Source organism: Fragaria vesca, linkage group LG7, assembly GCF_000184155.1.
Source record: "Fragaria vesca subsp. vesca linkage group LG7, FraVesHawaii_1.0, whole genome shotgun sequence".
Taxonomy (NCBI): Eukaryota; Viridiplantae; Streptophyta; class Magnoliopsida; order Rosales; family Rosaceae; genus Fragaria; species Fragaria vesca.
Window position 1 is genome coordinate 11,173,698 of NC_020497.1, and position 27,457 is coordinate 11,201,154.

Sequence of the window (27,457 nt, forward strand, 5' to 3'; positions counted from 1 at the left end):
AGCTGGTTCCGGTGAGCCTGCGACGCCGTCCCCACCCAAGGAGGCAGCGCATCCTCCTTCCTCTTTTGTAGTGAGCCATGAAGAAAAAGAAAGAGATCAGTTGTCGCCGGCATGGAAGCAAGCTTCGACTATTGGGCAATACAAATTGAATCGTGCACCTAGGTATCGACCTCGAGTGCAGCGCTGGAAGGAAATTCTATCAGTGAAGGATAGAGGTGTAGAAAGGCCATGAACAACGCTTTCCCAAACCTAGCAGAGCGCTAGACATTTTTTTTATAATAACGAAAGACTTTACAAAAGCATATGTTATCAAGAAGTTAGAATTTGTAATGTACTAAGAAAGGATTAAATAAATAAATAAATATAAAAAAAAACTGTTGTAAATATTAAAATATATGTGGTTGTGCACACAAATACTCATTATGTGATTTATGTCCTTATAATGTAAACAATACTCTTATATAAATGGGTCTATTGAGAATGAATATACACTTCGACCTCCTTTTGTCTTCTCTTTTTTCTCTAGCACTGCTATTTAGTGAAAGAGTTGTGTATTTAGTGAATAAGTTGTGTATTTCAAATGAGGGTATTGTAGGAAGTATGAAATGTGTATCTAGTAAAATGTTAGAACAATAAAGTTAATAGGTGGTGTATTAAGTATAAGATGTGTTTGTAGTAATTAGGAATGTGTTAATAAAATTTATCTCTAGTTTTTCATTTCAATATTATACTTAATACACATCCTAAACTGCCTAAGATACCTTTATTATTTAGAGCTGATAATTAATATGTTAATGTATATAATTATTACATATTTACTATTTTGCAACTTTTTTTATTATATTATGTTCTATTTTTTGTCTCGGAACCTTTTTCTTGACATGCTATGTGTTAAAATTGGAGTTAGCATGAAAAAGTTATGATTTAAAAGAGTAATTTTTGAGATGGTAAAAGAGGGTAATTATTAATGGGTATTTTTTTGTTGGGTATATTGCTGGGCTGGCTGTGGAGCAGCCCAAAGCCCCCCCCTCTTTTTTTTCCCTCTCTCTCCCTCATCCGTCACTCCCTCTCTCCCGAGCCCTTCTCCCGTCGGAAGCTCCCAGCCACCAGCTGCCGCCGTCCGGCCGGCTGCCGGCCGCCACTCCACCCCAGTTCTGACCCCCATCACCTCCTCTCTCTCCTCGGCCTAGCCCCCGAGCCGTTAGCCCGTCGGAAGAGGAGAAAACTCGCCGGAGATGCCGGGAAGCTTTTTGCCGGAAATCCCACCTCCGGCCACCATAGGTCGGAATCTTTGGCTCATCTTGTAGCCCTCATCAAGGTGAGTATTCCCTCAAAAGGAATTAGTCTATTTCGTTGTTGTTATGGAGAAGTGTATAATTGAAGTTTTTAGGGATTTAAGGAAGTTTTGATTCGTTTGCCCTAGTTAGCCTTAGAAATGGACTAAGTGCTAGTTATGAATGTTGTTGAGCATGATGAGAGGAATATTCTGTGAAAATTTGAGAAGCATTGGAGGTCGCCGGAAAACGGCTGCCGGCCGCCGCCGTCGCCCCTTAGGGCAGTTTTTCATGCTTTTTGGGTTTGTTTTAATGAGAGGAGTTTAATGAAGTATAGTTTGGAATTTTTGGAGGAGATTTGATAAGGTTTAGGATTTATCTATGATTAAGGATTTGGGCGGTTATTCGAATGGAAATCCGGCAGTTGGTTTAGCAGGTTTTAAAGTCTAAAAAGGTTAAATTATGGCTTTCGGTAAGTGCGAAGTAATGTGAGCCTTATTAGGTAAAATGTGGAGAAGTTGGGCAAGAGAAATGAAATTATAGACTTCCTTTTTATTTCGGAAATTTTATTAAAGTTTTGTCCTGGTTTGGAGGCTTAATGATTATTTATTGTTCAGGACGTGAGGAGGATCATTTGGAGGAGGCCTCGGGCCGTCGGCAAGCATAGCCGAGCACTGTGAGTGGACCTTTGATTTTAATATCATGCATGAGCTAAAGTTATTTAATTTCAAAGGTATTTGGAGATATAATATTTTGTTGGATTATCGAGTTCCACTTATTTTTTTCCGGAACTCTCTTGCTAATTTTAGTTGACACGTGGGACGTGTCAAGTGTTTTATATTATTTCCATGTACAGTTGGGAACTGTACTGTGCGTTATGAGTTTATTATAATTTATTTGGGGAAGTGTGGATCTTTGTATTTTAATATTGTACTTCACCATAAAAGGGTTGATATATGGATTATTGCTAGCTAACCTTATTAGCGGTCCTCATCATATGTGAGTCGCTATTATAGTCTTATTAGCGGTTCTCATCATATGTGAGTACAGCGCTTAGCGTGGGACGCTATTATAGCCTGAGAGGCAACCGATCGGTATATATATATATATATTTATTGTTAGCTAGCCATTATTTAGCGGTCCTCATCATATGCGAGTTGAGCGCTTAGCGTGGGACGCTATTATAACTTTTTAAGCGGTCCTCATCATATGTGAGTAGAGCGCTTAGCGTGAGACGCTATTATAGCTTGGGAGGCTCATTGTTATGGTGAAACATCTTCCCTATTTTTATTGATTTATTGGGAACCAATGAGATTGGTTCATTAGTTTTGTCTATAATTATTTTCGGAAAGATTTCCAAGAATGGCATGCATAAAATAAATATTTTCTCAATGGAAAATATGGGAAAAGCGTTAAATTGATTTCAATGCTCTATCATTAAGTCCGTATTTTTATTATTTATTTTGTCCACTCACTCTAATGTTTTAAATGCTTTCCCCTGGGCCTTTCGTTTTAAATGCCCAGTCTGCAGAGTTCTGTTCGGCGAGGGTAGGAGGCGAGTCATATTTCCCACCTCATCCAGTTTTCTCTCATAGGTTACTAGTTAACCTACCTATGTATTTTCTTCTTTCCTAGTAGTTTCTCTGATAACCTTGAGATGTTTTAAGTGTTGTTGTTGTTGTTGTTAATGTTGTGAGTTAAGAGCTTGTGACTCCACCTATGAGTGTTGAAAAATGTTTATTTGGCATGTTATATGAGAGATTAAATTCATGAAATTATTTCGATTTATTATGTTGGTTGAGGTGGTGGATGTTTATTTGGGGGAGCGGATGGCTCCAGAAGATGTGGATTGAATTGTTTTAGAAGTGTTTGGGTTTTGGTGATTTTTCTTCCAGGTATGGTTACTCATTTTCAAGGGAAGTTATGCCAAAATTTTGGTAGAATTTCCCTTGAGGTGGGTCCCGCAGGGTTTATTCCGGATTTCAAGGGGAAATCCGGGGTAGGTCCTGACATTGGAAAAAAACAATAGTGATGAGTCGACAATGATGCTCAAATAGAGACGGAGAGGAACAAGAAACTAAGAAAGTGAGGGGACTTGAGGATATTATACGGAAGTAAATAAATCTAAAATAACCATCATATTATAGGTGTAATTTAATATTTGAAAACTACAAGAACTTGACCCTTTCAAAAAAAGCGATTCCTTATCCATCGACTTCGATTGTTCAAAGGATAAAATCGAATCCCATCCAGCAGCAGACCATAGGACGACGATGAAGACAAAAAGCTATCGCTGGCGTCCAAGCGCCACCGGACGAGACCAGACTCGTAGCTTAGAGGTGCCGACGCGGCTTAGGATTTTTGGGAGGAGATAGAGCAGCTAAGGTTTTTTGGGACTATGTTTTTATTTCTGGTCTTTCTCTCTCTTTTGCTATGCATGATGCATATCTATATACATGACCCTTCCACTAAGGGATCTATTTTTTTGACATATATGAGGGATGGGGGATTACACCCATTTTTCGATTATATTTTTGAATCTCCACCGTTCCATTTGTTGGTCTTTATATATAGATCAATTCTGAAAATTTTCAGCCAATTTGGTGATTGTTAAGGTGTCGAACAAAATTAAATCAATGAACGAACCAAATCTGCCAAACCTGAACCGTTCATGCTTATAATTATAAATCGTAGTTTTGAATGCCTTAACAATCACCAAAATTTCTGAAAATTTGCAGAAATGATCTACTCATATAGAACTACATATTAAACGGTGGAGATGTGATTTTGTGATCGAAAAGTTAGTGTAATCCCCCATCCCTCATACGTGTCAAAAAATGGAATCCCTCGCCGGAAAACTGGAAAAGAACGGACTCGCCAGGGAGGGAAAGTGGTCGGGGACGCTGCTGGAGTCTTCTGGGGTGGAGGCGTGCCGTCGTCGGCGGTAGAGGGTGGAGAACGGAGGGACGTCTGCACTTTAAGCCGAGTGCGGACGTCCGCTCATGAACGGGCCTATATATATATAATAAGGGTGATAATAATGACCTGTTGCAAACGGTTGCACATGCATATGTTTTTTACCATATTGATGAATTATTCTAATCACATAATTAAAACATTCCTAAAATAACTATCCTTTAACAAGTCAAAATTTTACCTAATGACCTATAATCCACTTGGTTACGGGAATTGGCGGATATGATTTGTTCTAACAAAAATGCAAAAATATTGTTTTATAGGATCTTTCCAGTAAGGTTTTTTTAAAACAATTTTCAAAAACAATTTTTAAAAATAAAAATAAGAAAATGAGATTCTAATTTTCAGTTTTAAAAATGTATTCGGTAATTTATTATGAACAATTGTAGTGTATGATTATTAAGCTGAGTAGGCAACAAGTAGCACATATCAAATAAACAAGTAGGGAGTAGGGCTGGCAATTTGAGCCGAGCCAAACCAGCCAACCGAGTTCCAGCCGAGCCAACAACAGTTGGTAGCCGACAAGTCGGTAGCCGAGAGTCTCGCTCAACCGTACCAAGTACGTATCTCGGTTCGGCTACAGTACACGATTTTGTATACCGTCAGTATACCGTACCAATTGAGATATATGTATACCATCGGTATACACCTCCAAATACAAAATATATGACACACTTTGCCAAAGTTGGGGCTCGAACCCAACACCTCCTAGTTGAAAAGAGGCGCCTCCAACCACTAGAGCAGATGCTTTTCTTACTAATATATATGCAAAAGTTAAATTTATTGTTTTACTGATTCAAAAGTCAAAAATCAAAACAACTTAACACATTAAATAGATTCTCATAATATCAATTCATTCTCTCTTTTTTTTTCTTTCTCTCCTCACCATCCTTCTTCTTTTCTGTTTGCCATTCTTTCTTCTTCTCTCCTCTGCTCCATTTCAATCACCCACAAATCTTTCTTTTTCAATGAAACTCGAACCACCATCACCCTTTTTTCCAGTTCCAGTCCATCAAAGCCCACCCTTTCTCTCTCTCCCCTCCTTCTCCTTTGCCGACATCATCACCGAAGCTGTTGAGATCCGGCCTCTACAATTCCTTAGTTGATTTGATGCAACCAAGATGGGGTTGATGAAAATTTAAGGTAATTCAGGTACTCATTCTAGATTTGCAGATTTGCTTATTTCTAGTCAAAATTGCAAGTACTCAATTGTTGTCTGTCTTCGTCTTTCTCTTCCCCAATTTTTTAGAAATTAGGGATTTCGTTGTCGTACGGTATTTCTCAGTTACCAACCAGTACCAACCGAATTTCGGGTTATCGAGAAGTCGGTATACTGACGTTGACGGTTGGTATTGGTAGCAGATTTTAGCTACCGATCAAATGTCGGTTGGTACACGGTATCGGCAAACAAGTCGGTAACCGTACCGGTTCCAGCCCTAGTAGGGAGATAAGAAAGAAGATAATGAAATGGAGACATAAATTTGAAGCCAAAAATTCTTTAAGAACTAGTCGGAAAAAAAAAAAAAAAAACTCTATGAAATTTCGAATTGGAGCTCACACGTGTGCATCTCTGATCCGCGGCTCGGAGCGGTCTAAAGACCGACCCGAACTCGAGCCGACCGAAAACCTTGTCGGCTTCTCCTAAAACAGTTGGTGCTTACATTTGAATGGCTGGGAGAAACCCACAAGCGGCACTAACAAAACAAGAGACCACAACTCATCTGGCTTTGCAAACTTCAGAGTTCCAGGTACGAACTGCACTACCCATCTTCTCCATCATTCCTCTTGTTTCTGGTTTAGTTAAAAAGATGAAAACTTTACTGCCAATTATCTAAACCCACAAAGCCGTAAACTTCACCAACAAAAAGATGCAAGCTTTAATCACTTGGCCCTGTATAGCTGAAACCTGGATAGTGCCCCATTTGGGTTGTTGTAAGCTTAGTACTTGCAGAAGAAGAAAGAAAAAGATGTGGGGTCTTGCTTTTCCTGTTTGCCATGGTAGAACTAGAGCAGTTCTGAAATTTGGTTTTGGATTTGGGAGTCTTGCTACCAGTTGTGAGCTCAACAAAGAAAACACATTTGTGTCGGCGTGGGCTTTGGAGGAGCAAGATATTGGGGACGAGGTTAGTGTAGAGAATTCAACATCGGGAAATGGGTTGTTGGCGGAATGTGGGAGTAGGGAAGTTGGTATGGAGGGGAGTGATGAGGTAGATGGGAGAAGTGGAGGAGAAGGAGGGAATTGGGAGGAGAAGAGTGAGGTTGTTGATGTGCGTGCGCTGGCGTCGAGGTTACAGTTTGCTAAAACAGCTGATGATGTGGAAGAGGTTCTGAAGGAGATGGGTGATTTGCCCCTTCAAGTGTTCTCCTCCATGATCAGGGGTTTTGGAAGGGACAAGCTGATGGATTCCGCGTTTGCTGTTGTTGAATGGCTTAAGAGGAGGGGTGAAGAAACTAATGGTATGGTTGCGCCAAACTTGTTTATTTTTAATAGTCTTTTGGGTGCTGTGAAGCAATGTAAACAGTTTGGAGAGATGGATAAAGTTCTGGCTGATATGACGCAGGAAGGGGTGGAACCGAATATTGTAACTTACAATACTAAAATGGCAATTTATGTAGAACAAGGACTGAGTACTAAAGCCCTTGATGTCCTTGAGGAGATTCAGAAGAAGGGCATGATTGCATCTCCAGTCACCTATTCTACGGCATTGCAGGCTTATCAAAGAATGCAAGATGGAATTGGAGCCTTAGAGTTCTTTGTCGAGTTCAGAGAAAAGTATCGTAATGGTGATATATGTAATGTTTCAGAAGAAGACTGGGAAAGTGAGTTTCTAAAGCTTGAGAGCTTCACAAAACGTGTTTGCTACCAAGTAATGCGGTGGTGGCTTGTGATGGATGATGATTTAAGCATCAATGTGCTAAAACTTCTAGTAAATATGGATAATGCTGGGATTCCACTTGGTCGGGCAGAACATGAGCGCCTTTTGTGGGCTTGTACCCGTGAAGACCATTATAATGTGGCAAAAGAATTGTATTGTAGGATAAGAGAAAGGCATTCTGAAATAAGTTTATCCGTCTGTAATCACGTGATTTGGGTGATGGGGAAGGCTAAGAAATGGTGGGCAGCTTTGGAAATTTATGAGGATATGTTGGACAAGGGGCCAAAGCCAAATAACATGTCATATGAATTGGTAGTATCTCACTTTAATGTTCTTCTGACTGCTGCTAGAAAAAAGGGAATTTGGAGATGGGGTGTTAGGTTGCTCAATAAAATGGAAGAGAAAGGTCTTAAACCAAGAAGTAAGGAATGGAATGCAGTTCTTGTTGCCTGTTCCAAAGCTGCCGAAACTTCTGCTGCTGTTAAGATTTTTAGAAGAATGGTGGAACAAGGTCAAAAACCCACAATCCTTTCTTACGGTGCCTTGCTCAGTGCCCTTGAAAAGGGGAAACTCTATGATGAGGCTCGACAGGTGTGGGAACATATGATCAAGGTTGGTGTAAAACCCAACCTGTATGCCTACACAATCATGGCCTCAGTTTTCAGTGGACATGGAAAATTTAATTTGGTAGAGACCATCCTTCAAGAGATGGTTTCATCAGGGATTGAACCAACAGTAGTCACATACAATGCAATCATTAGTGGCTGTGCACGAAATGATTCAAGCAGTGCTGATGCATATGACTGGTTTGATCGGATGAAAGCTAACAATATTCCTCCTAACAATGTTACTTATGAAATGATGATTGAGGCTCTTGCTAAGGAAGGTAAACCGAGGCTTGCATACGAGTTATATTTGAGGGCTCAAAATCAGGGCATTCACCTCTCTTCAAAGGCTTATGATATTTTGGTTCAATCCTCAATAGATTTTGGAGATAGTTTTGATCTAAACCTCTTAGGGCCTCGTCCACCTCCGCATGCAAAGGAGAATTTGGAAAGTAGATAATCTTCTACCTAAAGCTTTTGAAGAACTCAGAGATGTCAAGCATTGATACTTGATAGCTAGAGAGAGAGAGAGAGAGGAAGGAAAGATATGCCCTTGACAAATCATTGTGGAATTACTTACCGGACTCTCTGTTCATCCATCTGAATTTACACCCTGATATGTAGATTTATTGATTTGTAAGTAACAGTTTACCTCACTTTTTAAATTTCAGATCTATTTACTTTCTTTTGTTCGTTATCTGTTGTACATGACTTTTTTGGCTTCAGTAACCAGATCATTTCTCATAAGTTTTGGGCTGCTTGGAATATCTCCCAAACTTATTCTTTTGTGGAAGTAATCCATTATTTTTTGAGATTCTGAACTAAACTCATCCGTTGAGCATATTTATATACTTCTCCTGCCAAAATAAGGATCAAAACATAAGAGATGAAGATAAAAAAGAACTAAATCTTTTTATCTCTAATTGAGGAATTGGCATACTTGCTGATGTTGAGTACCCATTTTATTTTGGCTCAGATGGTATGCAGCTTGTTGAGAAATTGTAACAAGAAGAAACTGATGTAGATTAACAGTTTTTTCATTCCTGAAATTGAATGAAATATATATTGCTGTTTGTTCTCCGACTCTCCTGCCCTGCATCTATAGTTCTAAATATCTGAGTTCTTAGAGTGTTTTATATATCAAGGAATAGTACTTTGTAAGGTTCATACACCATAAGTTGGATAGCTTTATCCAAATTGTAACCTTACTGATTTTCATTTATTACTGGTGAATGGATTATACCTACTGCAGGTGGAGCTGAACTTTAGGCCAACCTGAAAGTATATATATTTCCAGCCACTGGGAACTTGCGTTTGGAAGAATGCATTTAGGTAAGTTCTTGAACTCTTTTATAAGTTAGTCGGCAACATAGTGGGTTGTTAATTATTATTTGTTAAAACATATGCTAGATACGAACCAATATGGGTGAACGGATGTGCAAGTAGTAAACCAGACCCTAAATTTATCCATTAAATAGATTAGTTATCATGTGCTTGTTATATAATGCTTATTGTGTCGGAGTATATTTTCTTCAGCCTTGCAAATTTTCTTTGATTTCATAAGGAATGATAATGTTTAATTCCCTAGTCTCAGCTTGAGAAAAAACAATAATTTCTTGTCGAAGAAAAAGGTTTGCAAGGTTAAAATGTACAAACGTAAGAATGGTTAGCAACTTATCAGAGTTGAGAACCTGTAGTTCTTATTGTCTGATTGTATTACATAAGAGTCTTGAAGTCTGCCTCATTAACTCTGACAATCACCTTGGTTTGTCTTTAGATTTATGATGTTACCCATTTATTATTCTCTTTTATTTTTGTTTGTTGCTTAGACTCTCTCTCGTGTTCTCTTATCTATGGAGTTGCAGTCATGGGTTTGGTTGTAAAGCCATTGTACTGTCAATACTGAATGGTAGTATTAGGTCAAATATCAGTGACAACTTTACATGTACGAATTTATAAGGATAGTACTCTTCAAAGATATCTTTAAAGCCAGGTCATGTCTGCTGGTTTTTTTAATTTTTTTATTTATTTTTTATGTTTAAGCCTTTTTTATTTGTACTCAGAGGTTCTCTCAGTTGGCAAATCGTAAGAAATATGTGTAGTTCAATTCTAATTTTCTCGAGATAATATCTAGGAGATCTAGAGGTAGATAATCATCCTAGTGAGCAAATTTATTTATATTAATGTTATCTTTAACATCTTTGCAGAAAATAGCGATATATGCAAATTCAATACTAAGTTTAAATATGTGGAATATGAAAATGAACTCCCATCAATCAAGTAATAATATCTAAATTTCATGAGTTTCAGGTAAATTATGAGCGTGCTAGATACAGAATCGATTGTTTGGTTATTGAGTTGCAGTATTTAGTGCTCTGCAGGCTGAAGTTTACATTGTTGGTGGATCATAAATCACAAATGGACATTAGGAAGTGAAGAAAATAATTCTACATGAGCATTAGACAAACTCAATATGATAGTCATTTCATGTCTGTAACTGAGAGTAGTGAATGTGTTAGTAATTACTTTCTTGTTGTGTTGATCTATATTCAAACTTAATTCTTTAGTAAGAGGTTTAGGTAGTAAGAACATCTTTCACGTGAAGTTCAGATATATCGTCTTAGAATTCTATACTTTAGCTTCAGTTTCACCGAAATACTTTACAGCTCAACATTGGTTGAGGGAATGTTGGAACACAGATGTAGGAATAGATGCAAATTCAGAACTACCAACTATGGTCAGGCTTGAGGCTCCTTGAGCAAAGATAAAATTGTCAGGCCCATTCAAATGTGTGAATATCAGATGAACCTCAACTACTCAAGTTGGAGAATTGTGTAAATTGGTATCATCTGAGATTTTGAAGTAATGATGTGCAAATTTACTCAGTAGAATGTCCTGTAGCAATTGATTGTGCATATTTTGTTCTCTATTTGATATTCTTACGTTGTTGTGGATCATATAGGGTAAGTTGACCAGGATTGTGTAGGCAATATGCATAAATCCTGTTTCAATCTATCTAATAATGCATTTGTTTTTTCAGATTTCGTAACACCCACATATTCACTGAACAGTTGCTGCACTTTCTCCCATACAATATTTAGCACATTTGTTTTGGTTTTTGTTTTTCATTTTTTCTTTCTTTGCTTTAGGACATGATTCGACTATAACATGTTGACATCATTTGAGGAACATATTCATAATGAAACAGGCTTCACATTTGCAAGATATATCAGAACCTCCACCACTGAAAGGTGGAATTATTCACATATTGTCTTAAGGTAGCTATGAGCATATTTATAGATTAGGGAATGTGTCACTTCTGTAGCAGCTGATTTGTCATTGAGTTATAGCATTTAGATATCTAGGCTTACTTTCATATTGTTATAGTTGATCATAGAAATGATTTCGATAGTCTACCCCATCATCAAACAAAACCTTAGTTATAATATTGATAGAAAGTGCATTAAAGAGAGTTGACTGGAAAGTTCAAAATCAATAATCTTAAAAATGTGATTTAGTTCAGCTGCAACAGCAGAGTGGAAGAGCGAGAGAAGGAAAACCCCTTGTGATTGCTTCCAAAGGCTTCACATCGGTCATCGATTTTACCTTCACAAGTTTCAGACTCTGGTTGGAGTGGTTCCCATTCATTATTCTTACAGCATCAAAGTACCTGCAACCTCTTTTATTTGGGATTTCATTACGGGGGTTGTAGGGATTCTGTGGCAGTTTTAGCTTCAAGCTTCAGAAGCTTACGTTTGTGAACAACCTGTTTTGGTTGTGTGATTCTTCTCATTTAGGTTGTGCTGATGTGATGTCTAATTGAGCTTTGTTGTTAGCAACTATATATGAGTTGGATGTTTCTCCTGAACTGCTGTATGTATTGGTGCTAAGAAAATTGTGTTTTTCATCAAAACAAATCTGCACTCTTCAGATTGTGGCACATGAGTGGAGCCGTGGAGGTATGCAGTAAACTAGTTGGATGTTTCTCCTCACTGGTGCATTATGTGTGAAAACGATGGGGGTAAATGCCATCACATCATCCAGTATATTTTGTGGTGGGGGTATTTTAAGAAGGACTAATGCGAGCTGGGTTCCTTTTTTATTTTTTATTTATTTTAATGTGCTTGCATAGAATACAATGCTAGGTAGGGAAAGAAAGCTAAACCTCTATGGGGTTGATTGTTACTAGCTGTTAGTGGTGGGGTATTTGGTTGGAACAAAATAAAAGACTTTTGAAGACTACAAATGGGCAGTAGTGAAGGTGGTTTTAGAAAGAATCAAATTCAGCTTCACTCTTTGGACATTGGTTTCTGTAGATTTGAGGATTTTAGCTGTTATCTGTTTGGATTTTCTTATATGGGTGGTTCCTAGCTTCTCTTTCCTAAGAGTGGAAAGTAGGTGTATTGATCTATACTAGTATTAATATTGGAGTTTGATTTTGTGTTTAGGTTTCTGTAGATAGTAATGGAGTTTCAATTTGCAATGTACAATACATTTTATGTTCCCTGTGAAGTAGATTTAATGCTACAATATTATTAGTGACAGTCTCTATCAAATGATGTGGACCTTAATATGCAAGTTATGCCACACCCTTACTGTAGGTTTTTTTTTTTTTTTTTTTTTTTTTTTCTTTTTCAAAAGGACCATACTTGTCTAATTGAGTTTTTGAAAATGTTCGTCTAGCATGGCAAGAACTCAACCGAAAAATAGAATATGTTGGGAGCAGGGAGGAGTTTCTGGTCTCTTACATATCCAAATATGAGCTCTTATGGTTATGTCTTGATGCCTTTTTATGTCAGTTGGGTGGTGATGACTAAGGGAGTATCATCTTAGTAGGACTATATTATTCCACATTGTGTTGTAGGCTTCTAATCAAGAATTCAAGATTACTAGCATGAGTTGTCTTCTGCCTGTGTATGTACATATAGAGGGCTATGCATATGTATGTTTATGCCCAATCAGTGTCGACTTAGGCCGAAGTTCGAACTATGTTTTATTTACCATTCAACCAGTGCGGCAGTTTTTCATGTTTGCATGGTCTGATCTAGTTTCCTTCTCTATATATACGAGTACATACACATGTGGATTTTTTTAAAGCAATATTCTACTGAACTGCTGCTTCATAGTTCATACTCTGGAGCCCTAGTATACTTTTTTTTAAATTTTGTTTCATTTTTTTTTGACATTGATTTACAAGTTTTCTTTGAAAGCCATGTAAAATACATGCACGTTCAGCAATATAACCATAAAATTTGTTACATTGACAGTGATTGACCTGAAGACGTGATGTTCTTGCATCAAGAAGCTTGATCAGCAAGCAAGAGATGAACTATCTGATCCAAGTGCTCTGGCAAAGTTGACATAACCCATTGCATGACAATGCATGACAGAAATAAAACAGACTCTAATGTAAGTTACAGAATTCAGTGCTTATCTACTCTATATTGGGGTTTGTAATTACTGAGAAGTGGGAGCGTTATCTATATCTATCAAGTGATATGAAATATTTGCTAACATGGGTAATCTTGGGTGTTGATCTTGACATATAAACTGTGAGAAAATATGATAGGAGTTTTACTCGGAATCAAGGAAAAGTAGAAGTAATTCACAAAAATATTTGCAAAGTAGGTACTTCTAATTAAGTCAAGATATCTGTGGCTCAGTTGCAAGAACAATAACATATATCTCCTCTCTTTAGTTGCATGGATCTCGTTAACTGTCTTATCCTTCAGAGCTACTTTCCTATTAGTGGATTGGAGAAGTTTGATTTTGATTTGAAGTCATTCCTGTAGTCTGTTTCAAGGGTAAAAGTGCATTGTAAAGGTGCAGTATGATCTTATGTGACTTGTTTACTTGAACGTATGCATTGTAAAAGTGCAGTATGATCTTATCTGATGTTTGTGAAATTTGCCTTATGATATAAACCAATCTAAAAAAACAATAATGCTTATATGTTTCGCATTTTGCTGGCAAAACCTACTCTGACAAACGATGTGATGATATGAGATCCTCCTTATTTAATGTTCTGAATTTGCGCGGGGATCACTGTGTATCCGGCAGTGTTAGCATGCTAAGATTTCAACTACTAGAAAATTGGATTCATCCACTGTAATATTATTTGAGTGCTCGAAGCTAAATGGAACACAGCAAGAACGAGGTACACTTTGGCACACTGCCTTGACTAAAATATTTCCATCCATTCTGCTGCTCTAGCCTAGTAATTACTTAGACCTGGCATTTACCAGCCAGTTTTCTATGCAACTCTAAATAATATTAGAGGTGTTTTGGCCTTTGATTTAATGGAAATCATCATCTCTTACTTTTGAAGAATTTTTTTTTTCTTATTAAACATAATACCTTTTGAGAACTTGTAAAAAATAAAGGGGTCAAGCAGGACGTGGCTATGGATAACTGGTGAAATCTTCCTGTACATGCTGCCTCCCTCTAAGGCACTTTCGTGATTTTAATAATTGCCCACCAAGCTGATATTAAGGATTGAATAGCCTTGGTCTCAAAAACTAAATCTGATTCTCTATATACTGACAATCAATGGCTGCAGGTCTATGATGTCTGGTGATTGAAGTTGTCACTTTGTTCATGGTAGTAAGAGTCCTATATTCTTCAGGATTACCATCCTTCTGTCCAAGCATTACTTGTTGCTCATTTGTTGGTCTCTGCAAGTACAAATGTTACTTTTCTTTTTTGTTGTGTTTCGGTCTTCTACCCTTTGTGAATATTAATTTCTAGTGGAGTTTAGATCCGATTTTGCACTTCTTTTTTTTCTAATTCTGAAGCTTCTGGTATTGAATCTATTCATCTATCTGATGCTTGAGAAGATGACAAGCTAGCCCTCATGACAAACAAGGAATCTAGATATCATAGACATGGATAAAATGCTCCCTTCGATGTTCTCTTCTCCTTGTTCCTATCAGGTTAATCCCTGGTCCATGATTTAGAAGCTTGATACAATTTCTAAAGTAGTTTAATGGACATGTGTGGATGCCTTACCAACAATGGTTAACTTGAATCAGAGAGAGATGGTTTGTACTCTATGTAAGCCGGGTAATGTTTTTTTTTTTTTTTTTTTTGCTGAATTAATCTACTGAATTAATGTTTATTTAGCAGCAGTTCATCATTTTGATGAATTTTTGTTAAATATTTCTCTCAAGATGGAACATCTAAAGCTGGGTACTAATAAGTTGAATATTAATGAGGCTTCAGTGGTAGAATTGGCTGTGTTCCTCGTGGATTATACAGGAAAGGTGATTGATGGTTTTCTGTCAAAGGTTAATGTCAATTCTGTAATCCACAGTTCCACACTGAAACTTCTGCAATGCCGGAAGGTTTGACTTGGAGTAGGTCTTTGGGTTTCCAGAACATTGTTGTGGTGACATACTTAGAATAAACTTTCCTATGCTGTTTCTGATCCTTGTCAACACTGCTGGGAAATTTGCCCTCTGGTTCATGTCTCATCATGATAGTCTCAGTAAGAACAAAATGGCTGGTCTGCTGATTTGCCTTTTTTGTTGCCTCATCTCCTATTCTATGTTCTGATACAACAGTAACATTCCCTCTTCCAACACAACTCCCTGTATTCCTCTTTCAGCTGCAACAATCTCTGATGTTCCTGCAATTGTGGGATTCTATTTCAACAGTCTTTGTTCAGTCTTGTGTTTAGATGTTTTCATTCTTCTTGTTGATATCTCTTAGGTTTCATAATACGAGTTCTGATCGGTAAGGGTAGAGAACTGCTCAGGGAACCTTGTTTTGTTCTCTTCTCTCGGCATTTATTCTTGAAAGTCTGGCATTGTTTAAGAACTTTATTGGGTGATTCATCAGCTGGACAGCAAGATGATCAAAATGCCTTCTCTGATTTAGCGGAAGTGGATGAGGACATTGTGCATGCTCACCCTAATACTGCAATTCTTGATGTGTCTCGCCTTGCTGCTCGTGTCAAGGGAAAAAGTATCGATGCTTTACCAAAGCTGATTAGTTCAAGATTGTTCATGCCAAGGATTACTCTTGTTTCGATTCATCACCTCCATCTTTATGGCCAACTCAAACTAAGACTATTGCTCCGCTGCCTAGATAAGGTAAGTTTAAGTTTCCGGAGACATAACATCAAAAACAAACTAATTCTTTAGGTGATCTTTACACAAACTTCTGTCCACCGATCCTAGCAAATGCACAGCGTTTATTATGTTGCAAAGAAGATACTAGTCAATAGGAGTAGATCAGTTTACGTTCATAATATAAGAGATTTACATGCAAAAAAAAAAAACTTAACCATAGAGTCGATTTTCTAATTATTCCACCCCACAAAAATTAACAGCCACGTTTCGGTATCCTACCTTGGAACTAGTCTTGCCCAGAAGAGGGCAATCTATGAGGCAGGCATAGAGAAGATGGAATACATGAAACCAGTAATACGTGAAATTCCAAGGTTACATCCTCCAGGTACCTTAATTGTAAAAGAAGCGAGGCAAAGCACCATGGTTAGTGGTTATTATATGTCATACCAGTCCAGACTCCAGACCACAGTTCTAATCAACATATGCGCAATGGGGAGATATCCAACACATTTTTCTTCAGAAGATTGCAACCCAAAACATATAATAGAGGAAAGACAAAACTTTTTCTTCAGAAGATTGCAACCCAAGTGTTAGGAAAGACAAAACTTGCAAATGAGGCGTTTGACCACTCTACAAAAATAGAGGGAGTAACCCACCATCAACTCCTTAGTAATGCTGATCCAGAAAGAAAGAAAGCAATAGAGTGGAACCCCAACGTTCAAAGAAAACTTACACCCATAAAGTAACCTCGGCTAAGTTATTCAACATAAAATGTACCTAGATCTTAGGCTCTATGCTGCAGCATCAAAGCAATACAACTAGAACCGGCTATAATGATAGAACCATAGAAACCCCTGATTACGAAACCTGCAGAGGCCCCTTTTCATTCTTCGGATTCCTGCAATACCAGATCTAATGCCCCACCAAGTAAATCAAAAATACTTAGAAGAAGAGCAAACAATGTAAAGAAAATGCTTGTGACCACTTCAGGTTGGCCACTGTGTGCTATTTTACCTCTGTATAGTTCCAACATACATCAGTATATACATTCAAGAGGAAACACAGTGTTACACAAAAGGATGTCACTGGACTCGATCATTACCAAAATTTATTTATAGACAAGGTGTCTATGTCTTTACCAATAGATAAACGACCGTGGTTTAAATGTCACTGAAAAGAGAAAGATCATAGGCTTGTAAGACTAAAGTTGGCTTGCAATTTCTCTGATGAATACACCTTTATCGCTGAGACCTCATAGACCTGAGGTCCCAAATGAAGGAAGAAAAGAAAATCTTGGATTCTGCAGTTCCGTGATTCAAACCTAGAAAACAAGAACAGTTGGGGAGCTGCTTTATTTTAATCAAAATTTTCTATGAACATTGTCAAAAGAATACAATATGAATCACTAGTGAAAAAAGAATTCCATTGAATGTTTGGTCCTCTGCACTCCTCAATAACATGGTACCAATGTACCATCTTTCATCTTTGCAACTTCAAATGAGAAGTAAAAAACTTCGTATGCTGGTCAGCGCAACTGCTTGAAAGCTACTTTGTCTTTCATCAGCTTCTATGAGTCTATCTATTCAGTCAGAGAAAATACCTACAAAAATTCGTCTATTCACGAACCATTCTGTCACTGTCAGAAAGAATAGAGCTTAGCCTCAGTGCTCAAGAATCTTTTCCCACTCCCCAAGTTGAGAAATGACAAGATCAGTAGATGTCTGGTAACTGGAGTGAGTTGAAAATGGAATTAGAGTATTAGAATCGCATGCTAGACTTCTATCCCCCAAGTGTCTTCTGCCTGTATCCATTCTTCAATCTTTCAAGTAATTTCTCTTTCGTTTTCCTTTTCTTGTCCATCTTTAGCCTATATCTTTCTTCCCTCTCCCTTTCATAAATTCCTTGCCAATGCACTTCCCCAGTTAATGGCCACAACCACATCTCCCTCGGATGGTCACCATCATCTGCTGCTTCTGCTAAATCTTCATCCATACTCTTCAGTAATGTACTATTGAAATATTTTGCCCACAAGAATCCTTTGCGTTGCTCAACAGGGTGCTGCTCTTCCAGTGAACCAGAGAGTGGATCTATGTAAACCATCTTTCGTGCACTATGATAGGCCCAGACATTGACAAGAAGTTCTAATACCCGACAATAACAATGCCTTTGCTGTTCATAAATTTAAAAAAAAAAAAAATTATGAGGAATGTTCAAACTTCTAATTTCATCCAAAAGATACATACGAAAAGACCTACATAATATACCTCAGGTTCCGACGAACCCAACAGGCAGATACTTCTGTTGGTAGAGTTGGTGTGCAATGCATCAACAGATTCAACAAACATCCTGCAGTTCAAATTCACAATTTCAGTTCTTTATTTGCAAGTTCCTTTTTGTGTCAAAATCTGTGACTCCTAAAAAAAGATAATGCTTTCAAAAATTACCGAGAAAACATCACAAACTCAAGGAAGGAGCGAGTTGGCATCACCCAGCTATGCAAGGCAGACCAGTGACCACCATCCTCTGGCATGGGAGGAAGAGCTTCAGCACTAGATGGCAAGACATACATCTGACGAAATGCATCTTCAAAAACTTTTCTGCAAGCATTTTGAGTGGAAGTAAGTTACAAGATTTTGAGTGGAAGTAAGTTACAAGAACATCTCTTTTCATAAATAAATAAAACAATAAGAGTAACCCATCCCGTATAATAATTTAACGGCGAAAACATCAAACTCTAAAAGCCTACATATCAGTGGTGGGGTTCTATGTATGCATGTTTCGCACTAGCATTTACTTTATTGAAAAGGAACAGCTATTTATCAAGACAAAAAGCAAAGAACAAGGAGGCTGCTGAGCAACAAAAAAAAAGGCTTAGCAGATCATCTTTTAAAGCTAAAAACTAAATTTAGAGGGTATATACTACAGCTGCTTCCCACTTATAAGAATAATGGAAGTAAGAATATAATCCTTAAATTCCTTAGAAGTAGAAGCCCACAAAGATGCCCGGATCTTGACTCTCTCCCACAGGTATTCCCTCTCCACCCCACTATAGGTTTCAAATAATCTTTTATTTCTTTCCATCCAAACCACCCAAACTACAGCTAGCACCCCACAACCCCAAAGAACTCTGGCTTTCTTCCCTTTACCAAAAGCTGATAGATATTCTTTAAACAAGACATTCCTCTCTGATGGAGTCAGTCCACCTTTGCCTCCCTAAATAAATTCTTCCATAAGAAGTTAGCGACTTCACAACGCACAAAGACAAAATGCACCAATGAGGGGAAAAACAACAACCTGGTCTTCTCCTTTGAATAACACCACATGTGTTCATCCTCCCATGTGCCACAAGCCATCCCAAAATCTTCACCTTAGTAGGGGACTTGGAGTTCCAGAAAACTTTGCAGGCGCCAAGATTGGATCTAAACCACCACTATTTAAGAAGCTATGAAAAGATTTGCATGAAAATTTCCCAGTAGGCTCAAGCTTCCATCTCCTTTCATCTGGTTTGGATTCAACTAATCAGACGCTTTCTAGCTTAGCCACAACGAGGAGAACTCCTCAATCTCTACCAAAGAATTGGTGTATCTCAATAGTCTGAACAACCTTGGAAAGTAGAGGATCAAGGGTTGATCCTCTAACAAAGAATCTTCCCAGAACCTCGACCTTTTGCCATTGCCTACAACTAGTTTATGACAAAGGGAGAATGTACCTAATCCAGCTGAAATATGTTTCCAATGACTTCGACTTGATCCCCCCAAAACTGGCCAGAGTTAATATGTTTGTTTTGGATAATGCAGGAAAACAAAAACCTATATATTATGAATGGGGACAGTCAAGAGGGCGTGCAATCATGTTAGTTAACGAGCCTTGACAATAGTGACAAGTATAACATCTTCCCCTCAATTAACTAAGAAAACAAAAGTACATTTTGAATCATGTATCATATAGTATACCTGCAATGCCCCTCGTTCAAGATGTCACACGCAGACCAAAAAGTGAGTGCATCTTTGCTTCCTGTCACCCCACCATTCATGTTCAAGCGTGACCAGAAGTATATTACATCTCCTTTTGTGTTGTCTTGAATTACTTCGTCCAAAACTTTTTCAGCTTTCTTTGACAAAGATACCTGCTTTACGAAAACCATGATGAGTAAGATGGAAAACTACAGAACAATGCATACACGCATGCATGCTTTCATTGATGCGATGGGAACACAAAGTAACAGATGCAATGCAATGTATAGAACATCGATAAAATTACACTTGCGGATTGTGGGGTGGCCTCTCACGAGACTGGCCAAATAGTTTGAGATTAAAATTCCCATCAACAATTAGAAATACCTTCTGACTAGCAGCACGCCAAGATTGAAACCCAATCCAAGGTCGTTTATGAACATTGTCCACCTTGTTTGCGATAGCGAACATTCCTCCAATCTCACAGAGAACATTACGATAGTACGTTTCATTCAATACCGGAAGCCGGCCAACGGCATCCACATCATCTGATTTTGATCTTCGCGCTTTTGTAGACTTACAGAAACATGTGACAGATTAAAATAAGAAAACACAGTCAGATACAAAGTATTATTTGGAGTTCAAAAGAGAAGCAGAGTATTTGAAAAGAAATGAAATTTGGAACAAAAGTAACAGGAACTCACAAGACTTAGCCCACGGTACAACGAACCATGGTGCAAGAATGGCCAGGTCCCAGATCCAATGTATATCTCATAAATGCACACTGGCTGGCCCGTCCTCTCAAGTTCTCCTTCATCCCTCTCATTTGCTTCAAACCTAAGCTTTTCAGCTTTTCGGGCATTACGATATATGTCATCCCATTGACCAGGATCGCGCTCCATTCTTTCTGCTAGCTACAAGTAGGCAAAGATTTACTAGTCATACATTCACGCGTAAAAGCATAAAACTAGACTGACACAAGGAACAAGTTGTGTAATGTCAGGAAATACTATACCTCCTCCATTTCCACCCTCTCATATTCTTCAGAAAGTTCAATTTCCCTCAAGATGTCCCAATCTAGTTGAGTTGGAATATCGTGTGCGAAAATCTCAGTTCCATTCTCGGAGATTTTTGTTGAGTAAGAAAATCCAGAAAACTCTTCTTCAAGAGCATGAACAACAGAAGAGTTTTCAAGAGATGCCTGATTCTCATTAATGTTTAGCATATCGCCAGTACCAGAATCTATTTCACTCCCAAACAAATTCCACTCCCATGTGCCCTGTTGAAGCTGGGATAACGGACCAGGCAGCAAAGCATCTGATGGAAACTTTAGTACACTCTCCAGAAGCCTTGCATAACCAGTTATGGATTCTGATGCAAGCAGGTTCATGGCAATCAGTCTTCCAGAGGAAGCAACTGTTTGAGCAAATTTAGAAAGTTTCTCGTTTGAAATCATAAGTGAGAATGCCTTCAGTAAAGCATCAGGATCATGTCTTTGAAAAAGTATCATGTGAACTCCATCAACTACCTGTAATTTCATAAATGTAAAGGACAATGAAACAGATACCCACATAGTAATAAACTATCCAGACATAAAAAATTTGAACTTACATATTTCTTCAAGACAGGATAATCAGGTGCAATAACTGGGATTCCAAAAGTCATGGCACGAATGAGCAATGGAGGAAACCCTTGTTCATCTTGTGCAGAACCATAAAGAACAATATCCGCCATTGATAACACACTATTGACGTCACCATTCAAACCGTAATGCCTCAAAGAACCTTGATGAAGTCCTAGACGTGAAGCAACTTCCTGCACAAGAGAACAAGATATAAGATGTGCCACATACTTCATCCTCTGAACTAATGCCAGTGCTAAAGACATCAGAAGATTGACCAGAATTTAAAAAAAGAACTTCGCTTTGAGTAACACGACCAGGCTGTGAGTCTGTTTTTACATTTTACAAAATAATAATAATAAATAATTAAACAACAGAAAATAAAAAATAAAATTTTTTGAATACCATAGGCAAGAAAGATCTTTTGTTAGGAAATGGGAGACACTTAAATCTTAAATCTGATGCAACAAGCTCAGAATGTAACAACTATAAAGACAAACATGTCTCGGTGGGCATGATTACCTGGAAAGCATCATCATATCCATTGGATGAATTACCACATAAAAAACAAATTTATACAACCCTTCTGCGTCTTTCCTTGCATATTCCATCAATAATGGTCCTATAGAATGCATAGCTAATGCATAGTCCCATGAAAGCTCATTGAAGAAAAAAGAACTTCCAACTACTACAACCAACATATCATCTTCACTGAAACCGTTGTTCTTCCTCAATTGATTCTTGGAGTGGGTTTTACTGTAGTGGGCTGCAGCCCAAACATCAACTGGAGATCCAGGAATGACGAAATAGTTTCCAGTGTCAAGAACACTGTATAGCATCTGATGCAGAAGAAAAAGCCGATCATAAGAATCATTACAAAATTGGCAATCAAGTTGCAGAATCATAGAATAGCTTTTGTAAATAAAAACAAAACAAAAAAAGAACTGGTGGCGGATTTACCGGCAAAGTGAAATCTGGAAACACCACAACATTTGCTCTGCTAAAAACAGTTTTCCAATGAGAAACAAGATGCTTCCGGCCCGTTTCCTCATACAATGGCAGACGCTTAGCAAGTGTATCTTCTTGAATTATCCATATAAGTGGTACTGAACAAAAAGGCTCCTGCATAAGGCTGCATGAATCTAAAACTTACTAGTCATCGCATGTCCAACTTAAGCAAATTTATATATGCAATTCCTTATGTGCATCTATGTTTGAGTACGTTTCTTTTTCCTTTTTTTTTGTTTATCTTTTGTGAATAGAAAGTATGATATGCTTGATTTGTGTGGGAGCTGTCATGAAGAAATGAGAAGATATATATATATATATATATATATATATATATATTATATTGTCACCCAGAAAGATTTACATAGAACCAAAATTAGCTTCAAGGACTAAAATAGCACTCTAATTACTTAATCCAAATCATCTCTTAGTAACCATAATGTTCTACCTCTAAATAAATTTCTACTAATGAGGTTCTGCTCATGATAAGAAGAACATTTTCTACATGATTATGAAAAGAAATATACTACAACATTTTATACCACTTAAAAATGAAAAATACAATATCTACTCAATTTTCCAGCTTCAAGTTTCAAATTAAACCCAAATACAGAAATAAAACCTACTGAACCTTTATTTCCGAAAGGGATCTCAACTTTACACACTTACAATTAACTGAAGTTGGGATCTAACAATAAATTCCAAATGTTAAAATGATGGAATATTGGATTTTTTTTTTTATTTTTTTACTAAATGTAAATGCGGATACTGGCTATGTGTTCCGTCAAAGAAAGCAGAAGTCACCAAAGTAGTTAATGAAACAGAAATCCTTGCACTTATTAAAAAAACCATGTAATACAGCCGGCTCAAGAAGAATGTCAAAGAAACCCACCTTGAAATGCATTCTTTTGCTTCAAGGGAGTCAACAATAACGCCTTCGAAGCTGTAGAAATGAAATATGTCAGATATTTCAGTAAGAAAATCACAATAGATACGGGAAAGTTAAAAGTTACCGACAGAAAACCAGTACTTAAACTGCCTTAGTAAACAAAACTGAAACACTAATACCCAGCCAAATAAAAAACGCTAAACAGCCCTAATTTAGAGATGCGAACATACATTGACCAATCAATAAGGCTGTATTTCTGCAGAGCTAAGATGGATATTGGGCCACCATGTGCCTCCCACATTCTACGTGCTTTACCATTCGCCATGGAAAAAATCTGTCATATAACATTGAAAGATCACATAATTAGCAATTTTGAACAGTTACATTTATTAGCTGAACTTAACAAAAGAATTGTAGATCAATTTGCAGTTCAGCTTATTTTACCAACATGAAAATGCTACTTTACTACCAATGATTAGGAAACAATTATAAATTTCCCAATGATATACAAGAGTCATCTTGCTTCATACCTATCCATACCCCCCATAATAGAACCTTCTACTTCAATTCCAAAAGCTTCCCTAAATATGACTTCATTAAAACAGAACTGCATCGATTTGTAGTTCAGATTCATCAATTAACATGAAAACTGCTATTAGAAAGGAATAAGATAATGAAACTAGCCACTAAGAATCCTCTTGTTTTGTACCATCCCTGCCGCTCAGAAAAACAAATTCTACTTTATCTCCACAAACTTCCTTTATTAATGACTTTATTTAACAACATAACTGTCCATCAATTTGCAGTTTAACTTCTTTTATCAATATGAAAATATGTTACTACCAATGAATAAGATATAGAATACCAGCCACTGCCTTGGATAGTACTAAATGCATGGCTCCAGAATCACCAAGAAAAGATCAAGAACCATGAACAACTTTTTTCTTTGGCCATTGTTGGGGCATTCATTTATTTGAATTCTGATATATATATATATACCTTTTTTTTTATTCATCAGCATTGATATGCGGCTGATTTGCAACTTCAAACTGATATTAATCTAGATATTCCATAAATGTTTCTAGCTATTTTCAGTGTACAGCTTGTTCACTACATAACTGTATTATTAGTTTTGTTTGGAAAAGACAAAAAGGACATAGAGAGCAACTCACCTTCAACCTATAACCCAATATCTTGATGTTCTTCATCACAGTAATCAACATCAAGGAATGTGGATCCTTCTTCATGTTTCCCAAGATCTGACATCGTCAAATGTAGGCATAACCATTACAAAAAGCAACTAAGTGCACATACATGAAAAGTTAACCATCTGTGGCTAGCATTGTATCTACAGGTACTGAGGCCTAAACCTCCATCTAAAGACTAAGGAGGTAACAATAATATTTAACTATGAAAGGTTGTTATGAATTACTTCTAATAGAGTAAACCTAATGAGCTCAATATCTGAATTGAAGTGGCTAACAGATTCAGTCCTACTTATCAAAACCTGGATGTCTATCCAAGTCAAATAGATCATAAGCAAAACAAGAAAGACCTAAGTATTACTTCATGTTAAGACCAATAACAATTTAGTGGAGAAGACATCCAGCAAACCTTGCAGGCTGCGGATATAATTTTTAGAAACCGAACATGCATAGAAACACATAGCTAAAGACTACATAAATACCCAAGAAATGTGGATGTCCTTGTAAAACCCAGAAGCTTAGGTTTTCCACTCTATTAAGCATGTTGACCAGAAATCATGATCCCGGGGGAAAGTAAATCATATCCACGTCAGCAAAGAATGTCTACTAAATTGACATTTTGTGCACCATTCCTTCAAATTTGAAGCAATGAGCATTCAAACTGCTAAGAAAAAACATGACTACATAACAACTCATTTACCACCGTTATACTTCCTCTATCCGTGCAGAAGAAACTTTGATAATGTACTGTCAACCATCTTTTTAACCAATCTTTCTTGACACGCCGTATCACAAAGATTCCTTCCTCTTAAGCCTTTGATTAAGACTAATCATCCTTTGCTTACAAACATACCACATTGTTCCATAATTCTGTTTCTAGACTGTAGAAGTCATAAGCCCGCCACGAGCCGAAAACAAGCAAATAAATGTTGAACCATAGAAAGAAAAAGGAAGACCAAATTCGGTATCTATCTATCTATCTCATCAGCCATAATTCGGTATCTATCTCATTTCTTCTCTTTCTATTTTTTTTACAGAAAAAAAAACTTTGTTTAGATAGAAATGAGTTACTAATTTAAGAAACACATAGTTAAATTCAGAAAAGCAAAAGCAGGAAGGCAGTAACACTCACAATAGCTAGCCGCGGCGGCCGGACACCAACCCTGGGCACCTTCCGAGCCTCATCGAGCCCACCGGCCAGGCCAAACCTCCCGGGCACAAACCTCAACGTGCTCCCAAACTTCAACCCTTCCCTCAACAACCGCTCTCTCTCACTCCCTTGCCGGAACACCAAAGTCATCGAGCTCTGCAACACCATTGTCGCCACCGCAAACGTGAAGATGACGAAGATGAGGACGGAGTAGAACACCGACTTTCCTTTGAAGAATCCCTTGCGGTAGAACCGGTGATGCGGTCTGTGGCGCGACGGAGGGCCGCGATCGGGCAAGCCGCGGGAGCGGTGGTTGGGGTAGGAGCTAGGGTTAGGGTTGCGTTTGAAGGGGAAGCGATCGCGAATCGAGTGGAGGCCGAGATCGTTAGCGGCGGCAGCGCCATTGTCGTCATGGATGGGCGGAGATGTGGAGGAGTTGCGGCCCATAGGAATCTGATCGTGCTGCTTGGTTTAGATGGCCGGAAAGTGAGTGAAAGTGAAGGTGACGGAGAGAGGTGGCATATGAACAGAGAGTGAGGTTTTTCTCTGTTTCGCTTTTTTGTTGGAGGAACTGAAATTTGAAGGATTTTACAGCCAGCACAAAAAGGGTAAAACAAACAAACGCGTTTTCAACTCAATTATGGAAGATATTAAAAACTTAAACAAAGTGACTACCAGGGGCCTAATAATACCTGGCAAATGGACGGGTTGGACGGTTAACGGGCGGGCTGGGACGGGTTAGCGGGTTTAACGGGTTCAACCCGTTATAACTCGTTAGTTTAACTGATTGTAGCGGGTTGAACCTGTTGGGTTCGTGAGTTACTCGTTGGAACCCGCTAAGACCCGTTAAGGTTTTTTTTTTTTTTTTAATATTTATTTTCTAATAAATCAAATACCCATATATTTTTTTTCTTCTCTTCTAATATTTCTTTTTATTTTTACCCGTTGGTAATACAACTTCAACAATATTACTTCACCTCTATGCAATTATAAGTTTATAATATTAATATCCAATTGTAAAATTGAAGCCGAACAACTCGTATATATTTGATAGGAACTCGTGGTCTATTATTTGAAAACCATAATATGTCTGCCCTTTTAAGTCAGAAACTGGGCCCTTGTGTCGCGGACAACTCAACGCATGACGTCATAGTAAGGAGGACAATTCAAAAATTGGACTAAACTGATGTGAAATAGAACTTCAATGACCAACGTTATTAAAAAAAAGATATGGAACCAAACTAATTATTGACCTAAAATACGAGGAGACAAACTGAATTTAATCTATAAAACAATTAACAAATAAATTGTTATTTAAAAAAATGATGCCATGATTATTTATCTTTCGTCATTTCCTCTATAACAATCATTTCCTCTAAAAAAGAAGAAAATAAAGCTATTACATATCAGAGCATCTATAGAGATATAATTGTATCAATTCTCTCTATTTAAGATAATTTTTGAATTAATACTGTCTTCTGAATGAAGAAAAATAATTTATCTATCTAAACAACAAGTACACAAGCTTTAGCTTTAGACTAGGAATTAGCCCGTGCGTTGCAGCGGGTTGCATATCAAATAAGGTATTTTTGAAAGTAATCTGAAAACCTTGCTTGTAGACATGAGTCAATAATTTCAATATATTACATTGTCATCCACCAAGATAATTGTTCAAAAAATGGGTGTGATTACATTACATTGTGCTAGTCATTAAAATAACTGTTCAAAAATGGGCATGTTAATGGAGGTCGTACCCAAATATGTTTCCTCCATTTATATTTACACAAAAAGCAACATATGTAGTTGCTGTTAAGGGGTTATACCAAAA

General features: G+C 37.6%; 1 protein-coding gene and 1 pseudogene across 2 annotated transcripts; one reads left to right on the plus strand and one right to left on the minus strand.

Moving 5' to 3' along the window:
• The first annotated feature begins 6,217 nt into the window (after positions 1 to 6,217).
• On the plus strand, positions 6,218 to 8,265 carry LOC101310652 (pentatricopeptide repeat-containing protein At3g46610-like). The gene has a single exon (XM_004308570.1). The coding sequence runs from the start codon at positions 6,218 to 6,220 to the stop codon at positions 8,189 to 8,191; it is 1,974 nt and encodes a 657-aa protein (XP_004308618.1). The 3' UTR covers positions 8,192 to 8,265.
• An 8,690-nt stretch (positions 8,266 to 16,955) lies between these two features.
• LOC101310943 lies at positions 16,956 to 26,076 on the minus strand (annotated as a pseudogene). The gene is made up of 14 exons (XR_185346.1): positions 25,612 to 26,076; positions 24,447 to 24,533; positions 23,505 to 23,608; positions 23,278 to 23,328; positions 22,338 to 22,509; positions 21,900 to 22,216; positions 21,368 to 21,571; positions 20,772 to 21,284; positions 20,461 to 20,670; positions 20,144 to 20,332; positions 19,757 to 19,929; positions 18,248 to 18,400; positions 18,068 to 18,149; positions 16,956 to 17,972 (listed from the first exon to the last, which is right to left on the minus strand). The product of XR_185346.1 is annotated as an uncharacterized LOC101310943 (transcript).
• Positions 26,077 to 27,457: the final 1,381 nt, after the last annotated feature.